Source organism: Oncorhynchus mykiss, chromosome 30 (assembly GCF_013265735.2).
Source record: "Oncorhynchus mykiss isolate Arlee chromosome 30, USDA_OmykA_1.1, whole genome shotgun sequence".
Lineage (NCBI taxonomy): Eukaryota > Metazoa > Chordata > Actinopteri > Salmoniformes > Salmonidae > Oncorhynchus > Oncorhynchus mykiss.
The window spans coordinates 29,043,647-29,061,691 of NC_050570.1; the positions used below are offsets into that span (position 1 = coordinate 29,043,647).

The following is an 18,045-nucleotide window of genomic DNA, read 5'->3' on the forward strand; positions in this document are numbered from 1 at the left end:
ATAGTAGGCTACATACACCCTGGTCTTTTTTTGTGTTTTACAAATGGTAGGCCTACCACATAGATGAGCATTCCTAAAATTCAACTTCAGGTAACACTGTAGGCTATAGGCCTACTTCAGCAAGCATGCAATCTTTATTACATTTTTTTGCAGACTATGTTTAGTTTAGATTTTATCCAGTCTAGACCAGCCTTTATTTGCTCCAAACATAGATTTCTTTAAATGACGTATTTTCAACTTTTATTCAGAACTGTAAATTAACTTAATTTCAACTCCCGAAAAATACGTATTTTCAATGTCTTAAAAATATTTATTTTCACCTTTCAATCAGAACCTAAACCTTCAACGTCTGGGAAAATAAGTATTTTAGATATCTTTCCAACGTCATTTTGCTTAATGGGACTATTCTAGTAGGGGTGGCAATTATTTTGTCTCACCTAGTGCGGCAGAATGGCCAGGACCCAGGGGAGGGTTCTTGAAATGTAACATCCAATCAAACCCAGCGGACCACTCAAACTGTTTTTGCAATACAAAATTCTCCAGACCTCCAAGGGAGGCGTGACAGGGAAGTGATTTTGGATGTATGACAACGCAAGACTACTACTAAGATAACATGGAATTGTTTTAAGATGACCATACCAAGTCTATAGAAACGCATTGAATAACAGACTAATTCATGGAAAAATCAATAGTTCAAAATTTTATCAAAAGGAAGTATGTTTTGATGTGTCTGTCTTGTATCTGAGAGATATAAAACAGCACGTTCGTTTTTCGGCCCAGTAACTTCAGGTCCTCCCGAGTGGTGCATCGCAGTGCTTGAGGCGTCACTACAGAACTGGGTTCAGCTGGCCGTGACTGGCCGTGACTGGGAGCACAAGGCGTGAGGTGGCGCACAATTGACGGTGCACAATTGGCCAAGGGTCATCTGGGTTAGGGGAGGGTTTGGCTGGCCGGGATTTCCTTGTCCTTGTTACTCTAGTGACTCCTTGCGGCGGGCTGGGTGCATGTAAGCTGACTTCGGTCGCCAGCTGGACATTGTTTCCTCTGACACGTTGGTGCGGCTGGCTTCTGGGATAAGCAACCAGTGTGTCAAGAAGCAGTGCGGCTTGGCAGGGTCGTGTTGTGGAGGATGCATGGCTCTTGATCTTGGCCTCTTCCGAGTCAATAGGGTTTGCAGCGATGGGACAAGACAGTAACTACCGATTGGATGTCACGAAAAAAGGGGTAAAAAAAAGACATACCGTATATATCTCTAGCTTAAACAGACAGATTTTTTATTTTCTTATTATTTCTCGAGTGGAGCTTGTGGGGGCCTCAAGCGGAGAAATTATTTGTATATTATTTTGTATATTTTTATATATATTTTTTATTTTTTATTCGTGGGATCTGGAGGCCCCTTGATGATGTCGGGCCTGAGCCAATTGCCTCTTCTCCCTAATGGTAAGTCCACCAGTGCTAGTGTCTGTTTCTCGTCTCTCTCTATCCCGCTCTCTGCAAAGATAATTTTACAGAGGGAAAAAAACACATTTACATTTTTCACCTTGAATATTTTCTAGCTGAGATTGTATGAATGTGAATTAATTTACGCATCACTGGAAACTGTGTGTATTTTAACATATGTGTTGTGTGCCTGCCTGAATGTGAGTGTGTGTGGCTGTGTGTAACTGTGAGTGGGGTGAGTGTTCATGTTACTCTGTGTACGTCCTCTCCACACAATGCTACAATGGACTCCGGCAGTGAGCAGTCAGGGCGCTATTATAGCCCTAATCCTGTCCCTATTATACATGCCAGAGAGTGAGCGAGAGACACAGAGAGGGAGGCAGGGCCAAGGGTGAGGTCATCCCAAACAGAGCTCAACCAGGGTCACTGCCTCTCTATAGATGGACACAGAATGACAGAGAGATAGAGGGAGAGGGAGATGGAAGAGCGGATGAAGTAAATAGAACAGGTCTACAGGAGATTGGAAAAGTGGGAGGGAGAGAGAAGAGGGATCGAGGGAGGGATTACTAGGTGTTTAAAGCACAAGTGAAACGGAGACAAAGAGAGAAATTCAGAGAAGCAGTGGAAAAGAAACATAGCTACCAAGGATGGTAAAAATATTGTCTTTATTTCATAGGAAACCACACTACAACAGGAGCATAAGCCATGATGGCAATAATGATTGTAATCCAACTGTTGAAAATAATCAAAAAAAGAGTATTGATTTATCCTGCTTGGAAATAAAAGTACACACTAAGCTTGTAGATGAAATTGTAAACCAGTCAAATTAAAATAGTAAGAATTGGTACATAAATAAACAATGAATAAATACTGTGAATAAATAAGTGAATAAATAAAACAGAGAAATCACTTAATTAACCTACACCTAGCCAAAACAAACAGCTCTAATGTCGCCATCCTGGTCAAATTTCACGAGATGTCTCTGAATGTCTGCATTTTCTTGCATTTCACCCCAGTCTTTGAGAATCCACAGTGTCCAGCTCTGTGGTGCTTGTCGCATTATGTTCGTCGCTCTCTTACAAAAGTGTTTTCAGCTCACCCTAGATTGTAATATTAAAGTTGGACGACAGTACACAGTCACACATATCATTTTGCACTCTGCCTTTTTGATGGATTTTCTTTGTACAGACCAAATTGACCACAACAACTACATCAACCACAGTCTCTTGCTTTACGTCTTAGTGGGAAAGCTGATTGATTGTGGAGTTCCTACAGTACAAGTTGACAGAAGAGCTCTCTTGGGATGTCCGTTCATCCTCTTGAAACAAAACACCAATCACAGATGGCACACCGCAATTATTCTTCATTGTCATAGTTTTGTTATTTTCAACAAGCAAAGTATGGATTCGTTTGCATGCTTTTTCTAAATGCATAAATTCTATACATGAGTGTATCTCCGTATTCATTTAGCACAACCACAATAATACTCTCAGGAAAATGATCCTTGTACATTCTTTTTCTATGATTCTTCTTCTTTCAAATGTGATAGTGAGTAACATGTCTTGGTGAGTAAAAACGTCTTGGTAGGCAACTGTGAAATATTAGCTGGTGAGTACAACTGCATGTCATGGACACTTGAAGATCATCCTACACCCCCACACATCCTGCACCACTGCACTACTCAGACTTTTGGGTTTCCAATGAGCCCAGCGGACCTACACCATCACACTGTGTTGGGTGTTGTCAGTGTGTTGTCAGGGAATGGATTCAACCCATCCATTGTCTGGACATAAGTTCATCTTTTCATTTGTTCTGCTTGAAAGAAATATGCATAGATCAGTTGATAGGGGCGATGAATTATGCAATGGAGCTTTTTATTGAAGACAAGCCCTTGGTTGCGCATTGGTCAGTCTGAGGATGACCTGTGTCCTTCAATGCCCTGATTTCACCAGCGCAGGATGCATCCTGAAAATGTCTCATTGGGTCTTTGTGCTACTATGAACGTCACAGTGATATCAGTTTTCACCATTAGTCCTGTTTATGAATAAATATAGGGATCGATTCTAACCCTTAGTTAACAGTCCACATGATTGCTCAGCGGGCTAATTTGACAGTCATATAGGACCTTGTCCTAACCCCACTACCCATCTGCCAACCTTCACACACGCAAACACACACCAAACCCTCCCTCCCTTCCTCCCCAAGTCTGATTACTCAGTGACAGCCTTATTTAGGCTGACCTCCTCTTTCACACACCGCTCACATCTCTCACTTTTTTGTCCTCCACCATGGGTATATCCTCAGAGGAAGTAATCAGGGGGTGGTGAGGGGGAGTTGTTGGCGCGGGTAGGTTGAGCCTTGTTTGTACTGATGAGCTTCTCATAGCGAGCCTTGTAGGCGTCCCTTTCTCTCAGCACCCGAGAGAGCTCACACTGTAGTTGTTCCAACTGAGGAGAGAGACAGACAGGAGAGAGACAGAGAGGAGAGAGACAGAGAGGAGAGAGGCAGAGAGGAGAGAGACAGATAGAAAAGAGACAGTCAGGAGAGAGACAGTCAGGAGAGAGACAGACAGGAGAGAGACAGAGTGTAGGGAGACAGACAGGAGAGAGACAGACAGCAGAGAGACAGACAGGAGAGAGACAGAGAGGAGAGAGACAGACAGAAAAGAGACAGACAGGAGTGAGACAGAGGGGAGTGAGACAGAGGGGAGTGAGACAGAGGGGAGAGAGACAGACAGGAGAGAGACAGAGAAGAGCGAGACAGACAGGAGTGAGACAGAGGGGAGAGAGACAGACAGGAGAGAGACAGACAGGAGAGAGGCAGACAGGAGAGAGACAGACAGGAGAGAGACAGACAGGAGAGAGACAGACAGGAGAGAGACAGACAGAAAAGAGACAGACAGGAGTGAGACAGAGGGGAGAGAGACAGACAGGAGTGAGACAGAGGGGAGGGAGACAGACAGGAGAGAGACAGACAGGAGTGAGACAGAGGGGAGTGAGACAGACAGGAGTGAGACAGAGAGGAGAGAGACAGACAGGAGAGAGACAGAGAGATTAGAGAGTTCTTAGAGCTATTATTTTGGAGTTGTTGGCAATGGTGTGTTGTTGTTATTGTGTGTGTGTATCCTACCTGTTGTGTGAGGACGTGTTTCTCGGACTCCAGTGCGTGGCGGTGCTGCAAGCGTTTGTAGCGGCAGGACTGGGCGTAGCCTCGGTTCTTTAGCGTACGGCGTTTCTGCTTGAGACGCACCACCTCGTCCTTACTGACGCCCCGCAGGTGTCTGTTCAGCTCCCGCACTGACAGGCTCACTAGCTGCTCGTCCGAGAAACGTTCATCCACCCCACCACACTGCACACAGGGAGAGGTGGAGAGAGATGCTTACTTCAAAATGTTGACATGAATTTCAGTTGTGGAGAGGACTTAAACATGTTTGTCTGACTTACGTATAGTAGGAAATATGGTGGACTAGTTATAAATAGGCCTATACGTAATACTGATATTAGATTACAGTCTGCTCGTCTATTTAAGTATGATTCTGTGATTGTTTGTGTGTGTGTGTGTCTGAGTTGTGCATATGTGGTTGTGTGTGTGTGATGTGAGTGTGCCCAACTGTTTGTGTCAGGAGGCACATTTTGGCCACACATGTCCATAATCTGTCAGGTAATCTGACAGAGTGTGAGTGACAGTGATCAGGATTATACATGGCAATAATAGCAGATATTATCATAAGCTCACCCTGTGCTTCACACACTGTACATAGAGATTCTCTCAGACACCTGGATGGGGAATGCAGCTATAGTACAGTACTGAACCATATACGGCAGCACTAGCAGCCCCACACACAGCACCCTTTACTCTTGCAAAGCCAGGGGAGACTAAGGGGAGAATATTGATGTAGCCTAGTAAGTGTTAGCTTTAACACAGTTCATTTATCAATGTTGACGCATTACAAATACATGCATTTATTATTACATTTAATTCCATATTCTGCTCTTGCCCCTGCAGGACAAGTAATGCATTTTTAAACATGTAATGTCTTCAGCCAAACTCATTGTCATCTCAGTGTTGAGGCATGCTTTCAATACTTATAGCAGGTACACGACATGCACCCATAATCATGTTCTAATGGTTTAATCCCAATCCCTTACAGCATGATCCCTCTATCACCTCTCCCTCGCCTCTCCCATATGCTCCAGCTCCAACCGGTGTTGTGCTATTGTTGCTAGCCTTCCCACAGTGACACTTATCTCAGTTATTCTACCATCTTTTGTTGCATACTGTCACGCCCCTTGACCCCATTAATTACTTGGAGGTGATGATGATGGTGAAGATGATGGCCATGCATGGGGTGGTGAGGGTGGTGATGATGATGATGTGGGTGATGGTGATGAAGTCGGCCAGAGGGGCTCTGGGGTTGTGGGTAGGTTGCCGAGGAAGGGTTGGCGTTAGGGAGTGATTGGGGGCCAGAGGAGAGGTAGAGGAGTGGACGGTGGCACATATCTGTCCCCTTGGAGCAGGAGATGTCACCTCCACTGTCACTTCCTGAATCCCCAAGGTTACTGCTGGAACTCTGGGAAAGCACTGGAAACTGAGAGAGAGAAGAGATGTAGTGGAGGGTTGGAAAGAGGTTGAGAGAGAGAAATAGAAACACTGATTATAGTCTATACATGTTATTACGAACCCACTATCAGAAGAGAATAACAACATATTATTTACAGACATCCTTAGACAAGTTGGACAGTGTTACATACCTGCGAGCTAACAGCTGCAGCAGCTGAGTTCAGTAGAGCCTCCACTGCGTCCTCACAGCCCAGGAAGCTGGCAACCGGCCCCCTCTCTCTGTCTCCCCGCTCTGGCCCTCCTCCCAATGCCCCCAACAGGGATGCAGGCCCCCCCGGCTCCCCTCCAAACTGTTGCTGCAGTGCTGCCAGCCAGATCAGGTCTTCCAAAGAAGCAGGGTTAGGACCCTGGGCACCCCCATGGGAGGGGCTACCCTCCATATTCCCCTGAGAGCCCGAACTGATGCCAGAGGTGTAGCTGTTTGAGATGGACAGGGGAAAGGAGATGGAGGAGGAGGAGGAAGAAGAGAGGGAGGAGGAGGCTGAGGGAGGTGGGTGGGCATCGCTCAGCGTTGGAGAGGGGGGCAGGGAGTTGTATGGGCTGGAGCTGAGGCTGGAGTCCTGGGGAGGGTGGTTGGTGTAGGGGCCGGGGGAACTGGAGGGATCGAGGGGGAGGCCAGTCTTGGGGAGCGTACAGGAGGGAGGAAGAGGAGGACTGTCAGGCTTCACCTCAAACTTGAGGAGGTCAAAGTCATTGAGGTACTCCATGGCCAGTGGACTGGGGGGGAGGGAGGGCATGGGAAGAGAGGGAGACGACATGGCCACCGCTTTGGGAACAGACTGAGTTTGTCCGTGTGTCAGGGTTGTGTGTTAATCCACCTCTCTGTTTTAGTGCAGCAGCAATCCATACACAACCACAGGCCTGATGCCTCCAGACTCTCAGACAGCCCTGGTGTCCAGTTATGGACTGACTGACGAATGTCCTCTGTGGAAAAATCAGTCTTCCTGTGTCCTTGTGAGAGAGAGAAAATGGCATAGATGATTGTTCTCTCAAAGTTGGTACAAAGTCATCTCTATGTGTTAGGTAGACAGGAACTGAGGTCAAGATAACATCAATAGGACAGAGAAGAGGACAGGATGTGGCAAACAAACACAAGAACAACAATCTGGCCATAGACGGAAGAACAGAATTGAACACGTCATACTGCCAATGACCTCTTCACCAGACCTCTTTCTGTATGTCTTACAATTTGTCAGCATGTACAAGTAATAAACCAGTTACAAAACAATTATAGCAACTTTCCAGAAAGTAGAGAAATCAGAACTGTCACCCTGTGCACTCAATGAAGTGATTCTACAGCAGTATGTTAGGTAGTGCTGTTCTCCGGTGTGAGTATGTGTCCAATGGTCTGTTTATATGTTGAAGTATTAAGCGAATAATCCTCACCAGATCCCCATTGTCCCTCATAGAGACACACACACCCACACACACATGGATCCATATCCATATCTACCTGTCCTACGTCTACCCACTGATAGCAATTATATTTTATAGAAATGTGTCTTACATTCTTGTCTTACTATATGACTAACACTCCTACTATATGCCAGTCATAAACATGCTATTAAGCAGCAAAGACCAATGTCTGATATAGGCTTTATCAAACAATAGAGACTTTGTTTTTTTTGACACCATGTGTAACATCACATGACTGGAATGGTGTGATAATGAAATAATTGACCATAGTCAAGTCCCACTAATCTTTTTCACTGAGTCTTGCTGTCTGTCATTTCAATGCTATCTGAATTTCGGGGACAAACCAGCAAAGACAGTGCACTCTAGATCAGGGTTTCCTAAACTCGGTCCTGGGGCCACCCCTGGGTGCACATTTCGTTTTTTAGCCCTATCACTACACAGCTGATTCAAATGACCAACTCCTCATCAAGCTTTGATGATTTGAATCAGCTGTGTAGTTCTAGGGCAAAAACCAGAGCGTGCACACTGGGGGCAGGACTGAGTTTGGGACACCCTGCTCAAGATAATGAACTGCAATATAATATAACTTCTACCCCATCTCACGGCTTCAGAATGTTCGTAATTGAAAGACACCTCAGTCATTTCATAACCTAACAAGTCAAAGTATATTTACATTTTTCAAAACACATTCACTAGCATTAGCATTCCCAATATCAAAGGAGATTTCCAAGCCCATGAAATGTTGGGCTCTTTTCAATCCGTATCGCTGAAGTTAAACATGACAGTACGTGTTAATATAACATGAGGAGGGCGATGAAACAATGGAGGCTCCATTCATTTTCACTGGAGGGAAACGAAGTGGGCGGGGGGACCATTGGGCGATGCGAGCATTGGCGAGGGAGCATGACCAGGGCGGAACCAAAGTTGGGGATAGCTGAACTTTATGCAAATACTACGTGATGTCGCAGCGCTATTGCCCAATCGAAGTTCACTAAAGCTTCCAGCCCTTTAGATTGGCTGTTTATAACTAGCAGTACCTAGTATTCTTGTTAGCTTGCTAGCACCCACATGAGGAAAAGGTTTGCATGGGGAGGTAAAATACGAGTGCTAGTTAAGAAGGCCTGGTACAGCGTGATTTAAATTTAAACGCAATGTTCCTGTGTTAGCGGAGACCACATTCACGGTAAACGCTGCATATGTCATTCACGGTAAACGCTGCATATGTCATTCACGGTAAACGCTGCATATGTCATTCACGGTAAACGCTGCATATGTCATTCACAATAAACGCTGCATATGTCATTCACGGTAAATGCTGCATATGTCATTCACGGTAAACGCTGCATATGTCATTCACGGTAAACGCTGCATATGTCATTCACAATAAACGCTGCATATGTCATTCACGGTAAACGCTGCATATGTCATTCACGGTAAACGCTGCATATGTCATTCACGGTAAACGCTGCATATGTCATTCACAATAAACGCTGCATATGTCATTCACGGTAAACGCTGCATATGTCATTCACGGTAAACGCTGCATATGTCATTCACAATAAACGCTGCATATGTCATTCACGGTAAACGCTGCATATGTCATTCACGGTAAACGCTGCATATGTCATTCACGGTAAACGCTGCATATGTCATTCACGGTAAACGCTGCATATGTCATTCACGGTAAACGCTGCATATGTCATTCACGGTAAACGCTGCATATGTCATTCACAATAAACGCTGCATATGTCATTCACGGTAAACGCTGCATATGTCATTCACGGTAAACGCTGCATATGTCATTCACGGTAAACGCTGCATATGTCATTCACGGTAAACTCTGCATATGTCATTCACGGTAAACGCTGCATATGTCATTCACAATAAACGCTGCATATGTCATTCACGGTAAACGCTGCATATGTCATTCACGGTAAACGCTGCATATGTCATTCACGGTAAACGCTGCATATGTCATTCACGGTAAACGCTGCATATGTCATTCACGGTAAACGCTGCATATGTCATTCACGGTAAACGCTGCATATGTCATTCACGGTAAACGCTGCATATGTCATTCACAATAAACGCTGCATATGTCATTCACGGTAAACGCTGCATATGTCATTCACAATAAACGCTGCATATGTCATTCACGGTAAACGCTGCATATGTCATTCACGGTAAACGCTGCATATGTCATTCACAATAAACGCTGCATATGTCATTCACGGTAAACGCTGCATATGTCATTCACGGTAAACGCTGCATATGTCATTCACGGTAAACGCTGCATATGTCATTCACGGTAAACGCTGCATATGTCATTCACGGTAAACGCTGCATATGTCATTCACGGTAAACGCTGCATATGTCATTCACGGTAAACGCTGCATATGTCATTCACGGTAAACGCTGCATATGTCATTCACAATAAACGCTGCATATGTCATTCACGGTAAACGCTGCATATGTCATTCACGGTAAACGCTGCATATGTCATTCACAATAAACGCTGCATATGTCATTCACGGTAAACGCTGCATATGTCATTCATGGTAAACGCTGCATATGTCATTCACGGTAAACGCTGCATATGTCATTCACAATAAACGCTGCATATGTCATTCACGGTAAACGCTGCATATGTCATTCACGGTAAACGCTGCATATGTCATTCACAATAAACGCTGCATATGTCATTCACGGTAAACGCTGCATATGTCATTCACGGTAAACGCTGCATATGTCATTCACGGTAAACGCTGCATATGTCATTCACGGTAAACGCTGCATATGTCATTCACGGTAAACGCTGCATATGTCATTCACGGTAAACGCTGCATATGTCATTCACGGTAAACGCTGCATATGTCATTCACAATAAACGCTGCATATGTCATTCACAATAAACGCTGCATATGTCATTCACGGTAAACGCTGCATATGTCATTCACGGTAAACGCTGCATATGTCATTCACGGTAAACGCTGCATATGTCATTCACGGTAAACGCTGCATATGTCATTCACAATAAACGCTGCATATGTCATTCACGGTAAACGCTGCATATGTCATTCACGGTAAACGCTGCATATGTCATTCACGGTAAACGCTGCATATGTCATTCACAATAAACGCTGCATATGTCATTCACGGTAAACGCTGCATATGTCATTCACGGTAAACGCTGCATATGTCATTCACGGTAAACGCTGCATATGTCATTCACGGTAAACGCTGCATATGTCATTCACGGTAAACGCTGCATATATTGACTCAATCCGGAATTACCTTAAAATGTATATCGAGCAATCTGTACCGCTTCAACGGTACAGATTGAATAGTGTCCTAAATCCGATACATTCTTTTTTAAAAACGTTTCAAAGCAACGTTTGCGAATGAATGAAGCCCTGTAACTTTTCTCTGCTGTTTTATTCCTTAAGGGAAATTGAACTAAGAAACACTTTATACAGTGCAGATAACTTACCTGGATATTTTGTGGATAAATATGAATTACAGGACAACAAACAGTCTTACAGCAGGAGACCTCAAAGGCATTCTCCAACATTCACTGAACATGTCAAAATATATTACATTCAGACAGAGACGCTCCATCTTTCTGCAATCTTTTTCATGTTAGAACGTTTTGAAACTTCGACTGTTGGCTAACTACCACAAAACAAATACATAAACAAACTGAAAAGCTGTCTGATCATGTGCACGTGCCTATTTCTAAATACAGTGCTAAATGAGTACATTTGAAATAAGATTCAGGAACAACAACCACAAAATGAATAGGACACCATCACCCACTAGTTCCACAACAAAAAATCAGTAACAGCACTGATTATACTGATGATGAACATCGTCATTAATGTCAAATGAATAATGATAACTCATGTCAGACAGATGTTTCTACTGGTTCCACTCCAATGCTCAACACATTAATTGTACCCCCTGATGTCCCCAATGGACCGTGACAGAGAGAGAGCAAACTGTGATGGGACGCCCCAGAGGCCTCAACCTGGCTTCGGCCCAGAGTAGAGGGAGAAAGAACCGACAGAAAGAAAGAGAGACATGGGGAAAGAGAGAGAAAAGAGTAGAATAGAACTAGGGAGAGATAAAGCCCCGAAAGAGAGAGTGATGAGGGGGAATGAGAAAAGGATGTGTAGAGACAGACAGGTTGAAAACAAGTTCTTACCGTAGGTCATAGACTGGATGATAGGTTTGGAGGTCCTCTCACCATTTCCCCCCACAACAGTGACTAAACTGAATGAGTGATTTACAGACACGCGTACACAGAGAGAGCGAAAAAAAAGAGAGAGAGGGTGTGTGCGCATGTGAGTGTATATGGTACTCTGTCACTGAGTATCACTGCCCCCTCTCTCTCCTCTCTGTTGCAAATCCTTCTCTCCCTCTCTTCGTCACGCTCCCCTGTTCTCTCTCACCCCTATATCCCTCTCTAAAGCCATGGCTCTCTGCAAACATGGTTCAAATTTCTCTCTCTCTCTCTCTCTCTCTCTCTCTCTCTCTCTCTCTCTCTCTATCTCTCTCTCTCTCTCTCTCTCTCTCTCTCTCTCTCTCTCTCCGCAACATACACCTAGGCACCTACACCCATCCCCCTAGCCAACTCTACATACACTCGCATGCACACACACACACACACACACACACACGTTTCTTCTACTATCCTTGTGAGGACCAAACAATTGATTCATTTACTAAAAAAGTGACATGATTAACAATTCTCACAATGGTATTTCCCTTCATTTTCAATTTGCTAACACCAAGTAACTCTTTGGATTTAGACACACAAATAAACCCTTAAATGTATGACATGCTAAAATGGTGTGATTATCTAATCATTTTATTTAATATAGATCTCTCCCTGATAAGAGTTTGCTACTGGAGAGAATGCTCAAGGTCCTTGTATATCTTTGTAACCAGTGATTTTGAAGGCATTAACACCAATGCATAAAACTGAGGGACACACATTATACTAGTAAAATAAAAGTATTTTAATAGCCTTCTTTGATTTTATTAATCCATACAATATAATAAATACTTTTGTTCACTGTCTAGCATTTAAAATAATATATATTTATTTCTAAATAACAAAAACATGTCACAAGAACTCTACACACCAATTTGCTTACCCTAAGCACTTTAAACAATGCATAAACATACCGTGTTGCAGTATGAAGGACTTGTCATTAATCAAAAGTTCAATATCAACAAAAACATATATGATGTGTAACTATTTGTAATCTCAAAGTGTTTCAAATGCAAGGGATGAAAATGCCATCTCAATTCAAGAACGACCCTATTGGATTATCATAAAATGCGGTTTTGTGGAGTAGATGGAGTAATGGAAATGACGTCAATTCTCTTCAAATAATTCTTTGATTTTCTACATGAAAAAGTAAACTCGAAGATACCAAAGGAACTGACAAGTGATATAATAATACAGGTATCTGGGCATGATCCATGTCTTTGTTCTTTGCCTGTCCCTGCCCCCATGTCCCCTCACACCCCCATGTCCCCTCACACCCCCATGTCCCCTCACACCCCCATGTCCCCTCACACCCCCTTGTCTCTTGGAATTAGCCTCAGAAACAGAGCAGTTTTCTTTACCCCTTTGAAATTCATCAAGCGGAGAAATGCATAACAAACACTTTTTCATGATCCTCTGAATCTAAACTCGCTGATCTGGAGTCTGTGTCTTAGTAATGTCTCGTTAAGTAATCAGTGAGTTAATATTGTCTGCTCAAATCTGATCCGGAGTCTGTGTCTTAGTAATGTCTCGTTAAGTAATCAGTGAGTTAATATTGTCTGCTCAAATCTGATCTGGAGTCTGTGTCTTAGTAATGTCTCGTTAAGTAATCAGTGAGTTAATATTGTCTGCTCAAATCTGATCCGGAGTCTGTGTCTTAGTAATGTCTCGTTAAGTAATCAGTGAGTTAATATTGTCTGCTCAAATCTGATCCGGAGTCTGTGTCTTAGTAATGTCTCGTTAAGTAATCAGTGAGTTAATATTGTCTGCTCAAATCTGATCCGGAGTCTGTGTCTTAGTAATGTCTCGTTAAGTAATCAGTGAGTTAATATTGTCTGCTCAAATCTGATCCGGAGTCTGTGTCTTAGTAATGTCTCGTTAAGTAATCAGTGAGTTAATATTGTCTGCTCAAATCTGATCCGGAGTCTGTGTCTTAGTAATGTCTCGTTAAGTAATCAGTGAGTTAATATTGTCTGCTCAAATCTGATCCGGAGTCTGTGTCTTAGTAATGTCTCGTTAAGTAATCAGTGAGTTAATATTGTCTGCTCAAATCTGATCCGGAGTCTGTGTCTTAGTAATGTCTCGTAAGTAATCAGTGAGTTAATATTGTCTGCTCAAATCTGATCCGGAGTCTGTGTCTTAGTATTGTCTCGTTAAGTAATCAGTGAGTTAATATTGTCTGCTCAAATCTGATCCGGAGTCTGTGTCTTAGTAATGTCTCGTTAAGTAATCAGTGAGTTAATATTGTCTGCTCAAATCTGATCCGGAGTCTGTGTCTTAGTAATGTCTCGTTAAGTAATCAGTGAGTTAATATTGTCTGCTCAAATCTGATCCGGAGTCTGTGTCTTAGTAATGTCTCGTTAAGTAATCAGTGAGTTAATATTGTCTGCTCAAATCTGATCCGGAGTCTGTGTCTTAGTAATGTCTCGTTAAGTAATCAGTGAGTTAATATTGTCTGCTCAAATCTGATCCGGAGTCTGTGTCTTAGTAATGTCTCGTTAAGTAATCAGTGAGTTAATATTGTCTGCTCAAATCTGATCCGGAGTCTGTGTCTTAGTAATGTCTCGTTAAGTAATCAGTGAGTTAATATTGTCTGCTCAAATCTGATCCGGAGTCTGTGTCTTAGTAATGTCTCGTTAAGTAATCAGTGAGTTAATATTGTCTGCTCAAATCTGATCCGGAGTCTGTGTCTTAGTAATGTCTCGTTAAGTAATCAGTGAGTTAATATTGTCTGCTCAAATCTGATCTGGAGTCTGTGTCTTAGTAATGTCTCGTTAAGTAATCAGTGAGTTAATATTGTCTGCTCAAATCTGATCCGGAGTCTGTGTCTTAGTAATGTCTCGTTAAGTAATCAGTGAGTTAATATTGTCTGCTCAAATCTGATCCGGAGTCTGTGTCTTAGTAATGTCTCGTTAAGTAATCAGTGAGTTAATATTGTCTGCTCAAATCTGATCCGGAGTCTGTGTCTTAGTAATGTCTCGTTAAGTAATCAGTGAGTTAATATTGTCTGCTCAAATCTGATCTGGAGTCTGTGTCTTAGTAATGTCTCGTTAAGTAATCAGTGAGTAAATATTGTCTGCTCAAATCTGATCCGGAGTCTGTGTCTTAGTAATGTCTCGTTAAGTAATCAGTGAGTTAATATTGTCTGCTCAAATCTGATCCGGAGTCTGTGTCTTAGTAATGTCTCGTTAAGTAATCAGTGAGTTAATATTGTCTGCTCAAATCTGATCCGGAGTCTGTGTCTTAGTAATGTCTCGTTAAGTAATCAGTGAGTTAATATTGTCTGCTCAAATCTGATCCGGAGTCTGTGTCTTAGTAATGTCTCGTTAAGTAATCAGTGAGTTAATATTGTCTGCTCAAATCTGATCCGGAGTCTGTGTCTTAGTAATGTCTCGTTAAGTAATCAGTGAGTTAATATTGTCTGCTCAAATCTGATCCGGAGTCTGTGTCTTAGTAATGTCTCGTTAAGTAATCAGTGAGTTAATATTGTCTGCTCAAATCTGATCCGGAGTCTGTGTCTTAGTAATGTCTCGTTAAGTAATCAGTGAGTTAATATTGTCTGCTCAAATCTGATCCGGAGTCTGTGTCTTAGTAATGTCTCGTTAAGTAATCAGTGAGTTAATATTGTCTGCTCAAATCTGATCTGGAGGCTATGAACAAAACCAATACATAGTGCAACAGGCTTGGACACACAGACACCCACACACAAAACGAAAGGACGCACAGAGACAATCCTACTGTCTCTAGAACTGCAAAAACAGTTACAAATTGACATACACCCCCCCCCCCCCCCCCCCCTTCTATCTCTCCCTCACTATCTCCCGTCATCTATGTTTCCGGGGGGAAAGCTTAGTGGTTAAACCAACAGGGCCTCCCATGAGTCTGTGGGACAAAGAGAGGTACAGAGGAACTTACCTCATTCTTCATGCCAAATACAGAAGCAGGATCTTCATTTGATCACTATTTTGTTGCTAAGAATTGTCCTGCAGAGCAGGAAATGCAAACTTGTAGTGTAATCATCAACATAGCTCAGACATCACAACTCACATACAGTATGATACCGCGTACAGACACCTCAATAGCTGACTCTGTTTCAGCCCATAACCAACCGACATGTATCTTTCTCTCCTTTGTAAAATCCCTTGTTCTGAGCACTTTCATCTGAACAGCAACACTCCAGCAGTGCTTTAATAGAATGAGGCTATCAATTTCTCTCAATCCCCTCAGCTGATTCGAAACATTGTGCTACCTTTCAGATGCTCCGATTCCTCACCTGCAGGTAGTCTACCGCAGCGATGGTTGGATACAGTGATTTATAATCAATGAATCAGCCAGCTATTCTGAAATAACCTCATATTTATGAATCTATGAAGAGATTGAAACGGTAACCGACTCAATGCTCCCAACCACCCATTATACATTTTCCCATTTTTAACCGGAAAATGTAGGGCTATATCTGTGTGTTTATCAATGTCAGCTGGCTAACTTTCAGAAGTGATGCTGCTGCACCCCTCTAAAATGATGATAGCAAAGGTTTTTCTTTAGAGCCACTCATGGTTTTTCTATTGAGTCACTGAAAATGGAGCAGTCTGAGCTGCTATCCACATAAGTTACTGTAATAATCACACTCGGGTTTGGCATGCGCAGTTTTGAGTGTAATATGTGTAGTAGGTATTTCACGGCTCTTTGTGTTGTGTGGTTGAGCAGAGGGCCAGGCTTCGGCCTAGGGCAATAATTAGCCACACGAGCGGGTTGCTCTTCCTGCCACAGAGCCAGTGACGCACCCCAACCCCACAGCCACCTCAGTTTGTTTACCCTAATACGATAAAACAGCTCCTGTCCTGGGTCATAGGGTCAAAAGGATAGTAGAGAAAACGGAGAATGGAGGCAGAGGGACTTCAGGGAGTAAAATAGCGATTTGGCCTGTTTTTGAGCAGGGCAGGGCACTGACTGAGACAGATGGTGTGAGGTTTTGGTCTGGAGGGACCCTCTAACTCCCTCTGATCCCACAGATACATGTCCTAAGCCTGACTAACTCTGTTACAAGAAGCAGGATTACACAGAACAGGGCACCTCCCTCGCAGGATCTGCCTCCTTCACTCTCTATCTCACTTCCCATGCACGCAGTATAACCTGCCTTAACCCTATTCTTTCTTTGAGACATGAAAATGACTGTTTATTATGTCTCTGTGTATATTTTTCTCAGTCCATCCCTCTCCTACTATATCCTGAGTCCACAACAATATTGAGGACAACAGTGCACTGTAAAACAACGCACAGGAAACACAGGTGAATGTCAGGTACACAGTCAGATAATGTTCTACTACAAATAATGAATAGTTTACCCTAAAGTTTTTACAATTTGTTCTCCTCTTCCAGTTCTTTATTTTATGGATTATTCACTGATGCAACAGTTGTTTATAGTCCATCTCCCTCCCTCCCCTGTGTGTCTGTGTCTAATCTCAGTATTATTGTAAAATAGATCTAATCCACCACTTCAACTGTTAAGCCCCACTGTATCTTTCCCATTTAATTCTCCCTCCTTCACCCCCCCACCCCCTCCCCACCCCCCCCACCCCCTTTTCTCACAGACAGTATTATGGGTAGATTCCAATTAGGATTAATTGATTTCACCCCAATTCTTAGAAGTGAGAGTTACCAATGCCAGAAACGGTTCCGCACAGTACTGGTACCATGAGCTGTCTGGCATCAGTTTCAACAGTATGTGTTGTTTGTCTGTGTGTGTGTGTGTGTGTGTGTGTGTTTACTTGTTTACTTAATGAGTGAGGTCTCGTTGTGAGTGGGATTATCAGGCTAGTCAATGGATTAGAGAGCTGATTCTGCTTCTGTAACTGGCATCAGATTAACAGATACCCACGCTTTATTAAAGCGTCTTTAAGCTGTCAGCAGCCCCCCCTCCAACGACTATTGCTTCACCCCCCCCCCACCCCACCCCACCTGAAGTGTCAATACTTCAGTCCAATATTAATCACGATCATGTTACTAGTTTTAACATGTTTTTCTATTAGATGTGTAGGCTCCTAATTTCATTTCTCTTGATTCTAAAACTTCCCAACAATTAATTTCTAAATATCTGTACCTGGTCTATGGACCGTAGTGACATACTGTGTGTAGTCATCACAGATGAGCTACTGTATGCTGCAACGCACCTTTTCCATTTTTTTGCCATGGCAACCACTCTTCATTTTAATTCGCATACTTGCAGAGAACAGCAATTCCTGTACCACAAATTACCATTAGTTCCGCCTGAATAGATGAATGACCCTAGCCGA

At 43.0% G+C, this 18,045-nt stretch overlaps 1 protein-coding gene across 2 annotated transcripts; it reads right to left on the minus strand.

Annotated features, from left to right (window-relative positions):
• Nucleotides 1-2,086: 2,086 nt before the first annotated feature.
• LOC110522778 (transcription factor MafA-like) lies at nt 2,087-11,912 on the minus strand. 2 transcript variants are annotated; one of them, XM_036968669.1, is made up of 5 exons: nt 11,681-11,912; nt 6,192-7,004; nt 5,747-6,028; nt 4,570-4,788; nt 2,087-3,887 (listed from the first exon to the last, which is right to left on the minus strand). In XM_036968669.1, the coding sequence occupies exons 2-5, from the start codon at nt 6,816-6,818 to the stop codon at nt 3,741-3,743; spliced, it is 1,275 nt and encodes a 424-aa protein (XP_036824564.1). In that variant the 5' UTR covers nt 6,819-7,004; nt 11,681-11,912; the 3' UTR covers nt 2,087-3,740. The 2 variants fall into 2 exon arrangements, with proteins under 2 accessions (XP_036824564.1, XP_036824563.1); XM_036968668.1 differs by having other exon boundaries at nt 6,192-7,011.
• Between the last annotated feature and the right edge of the window lie 6,133 nt (nt 11,913-18,045).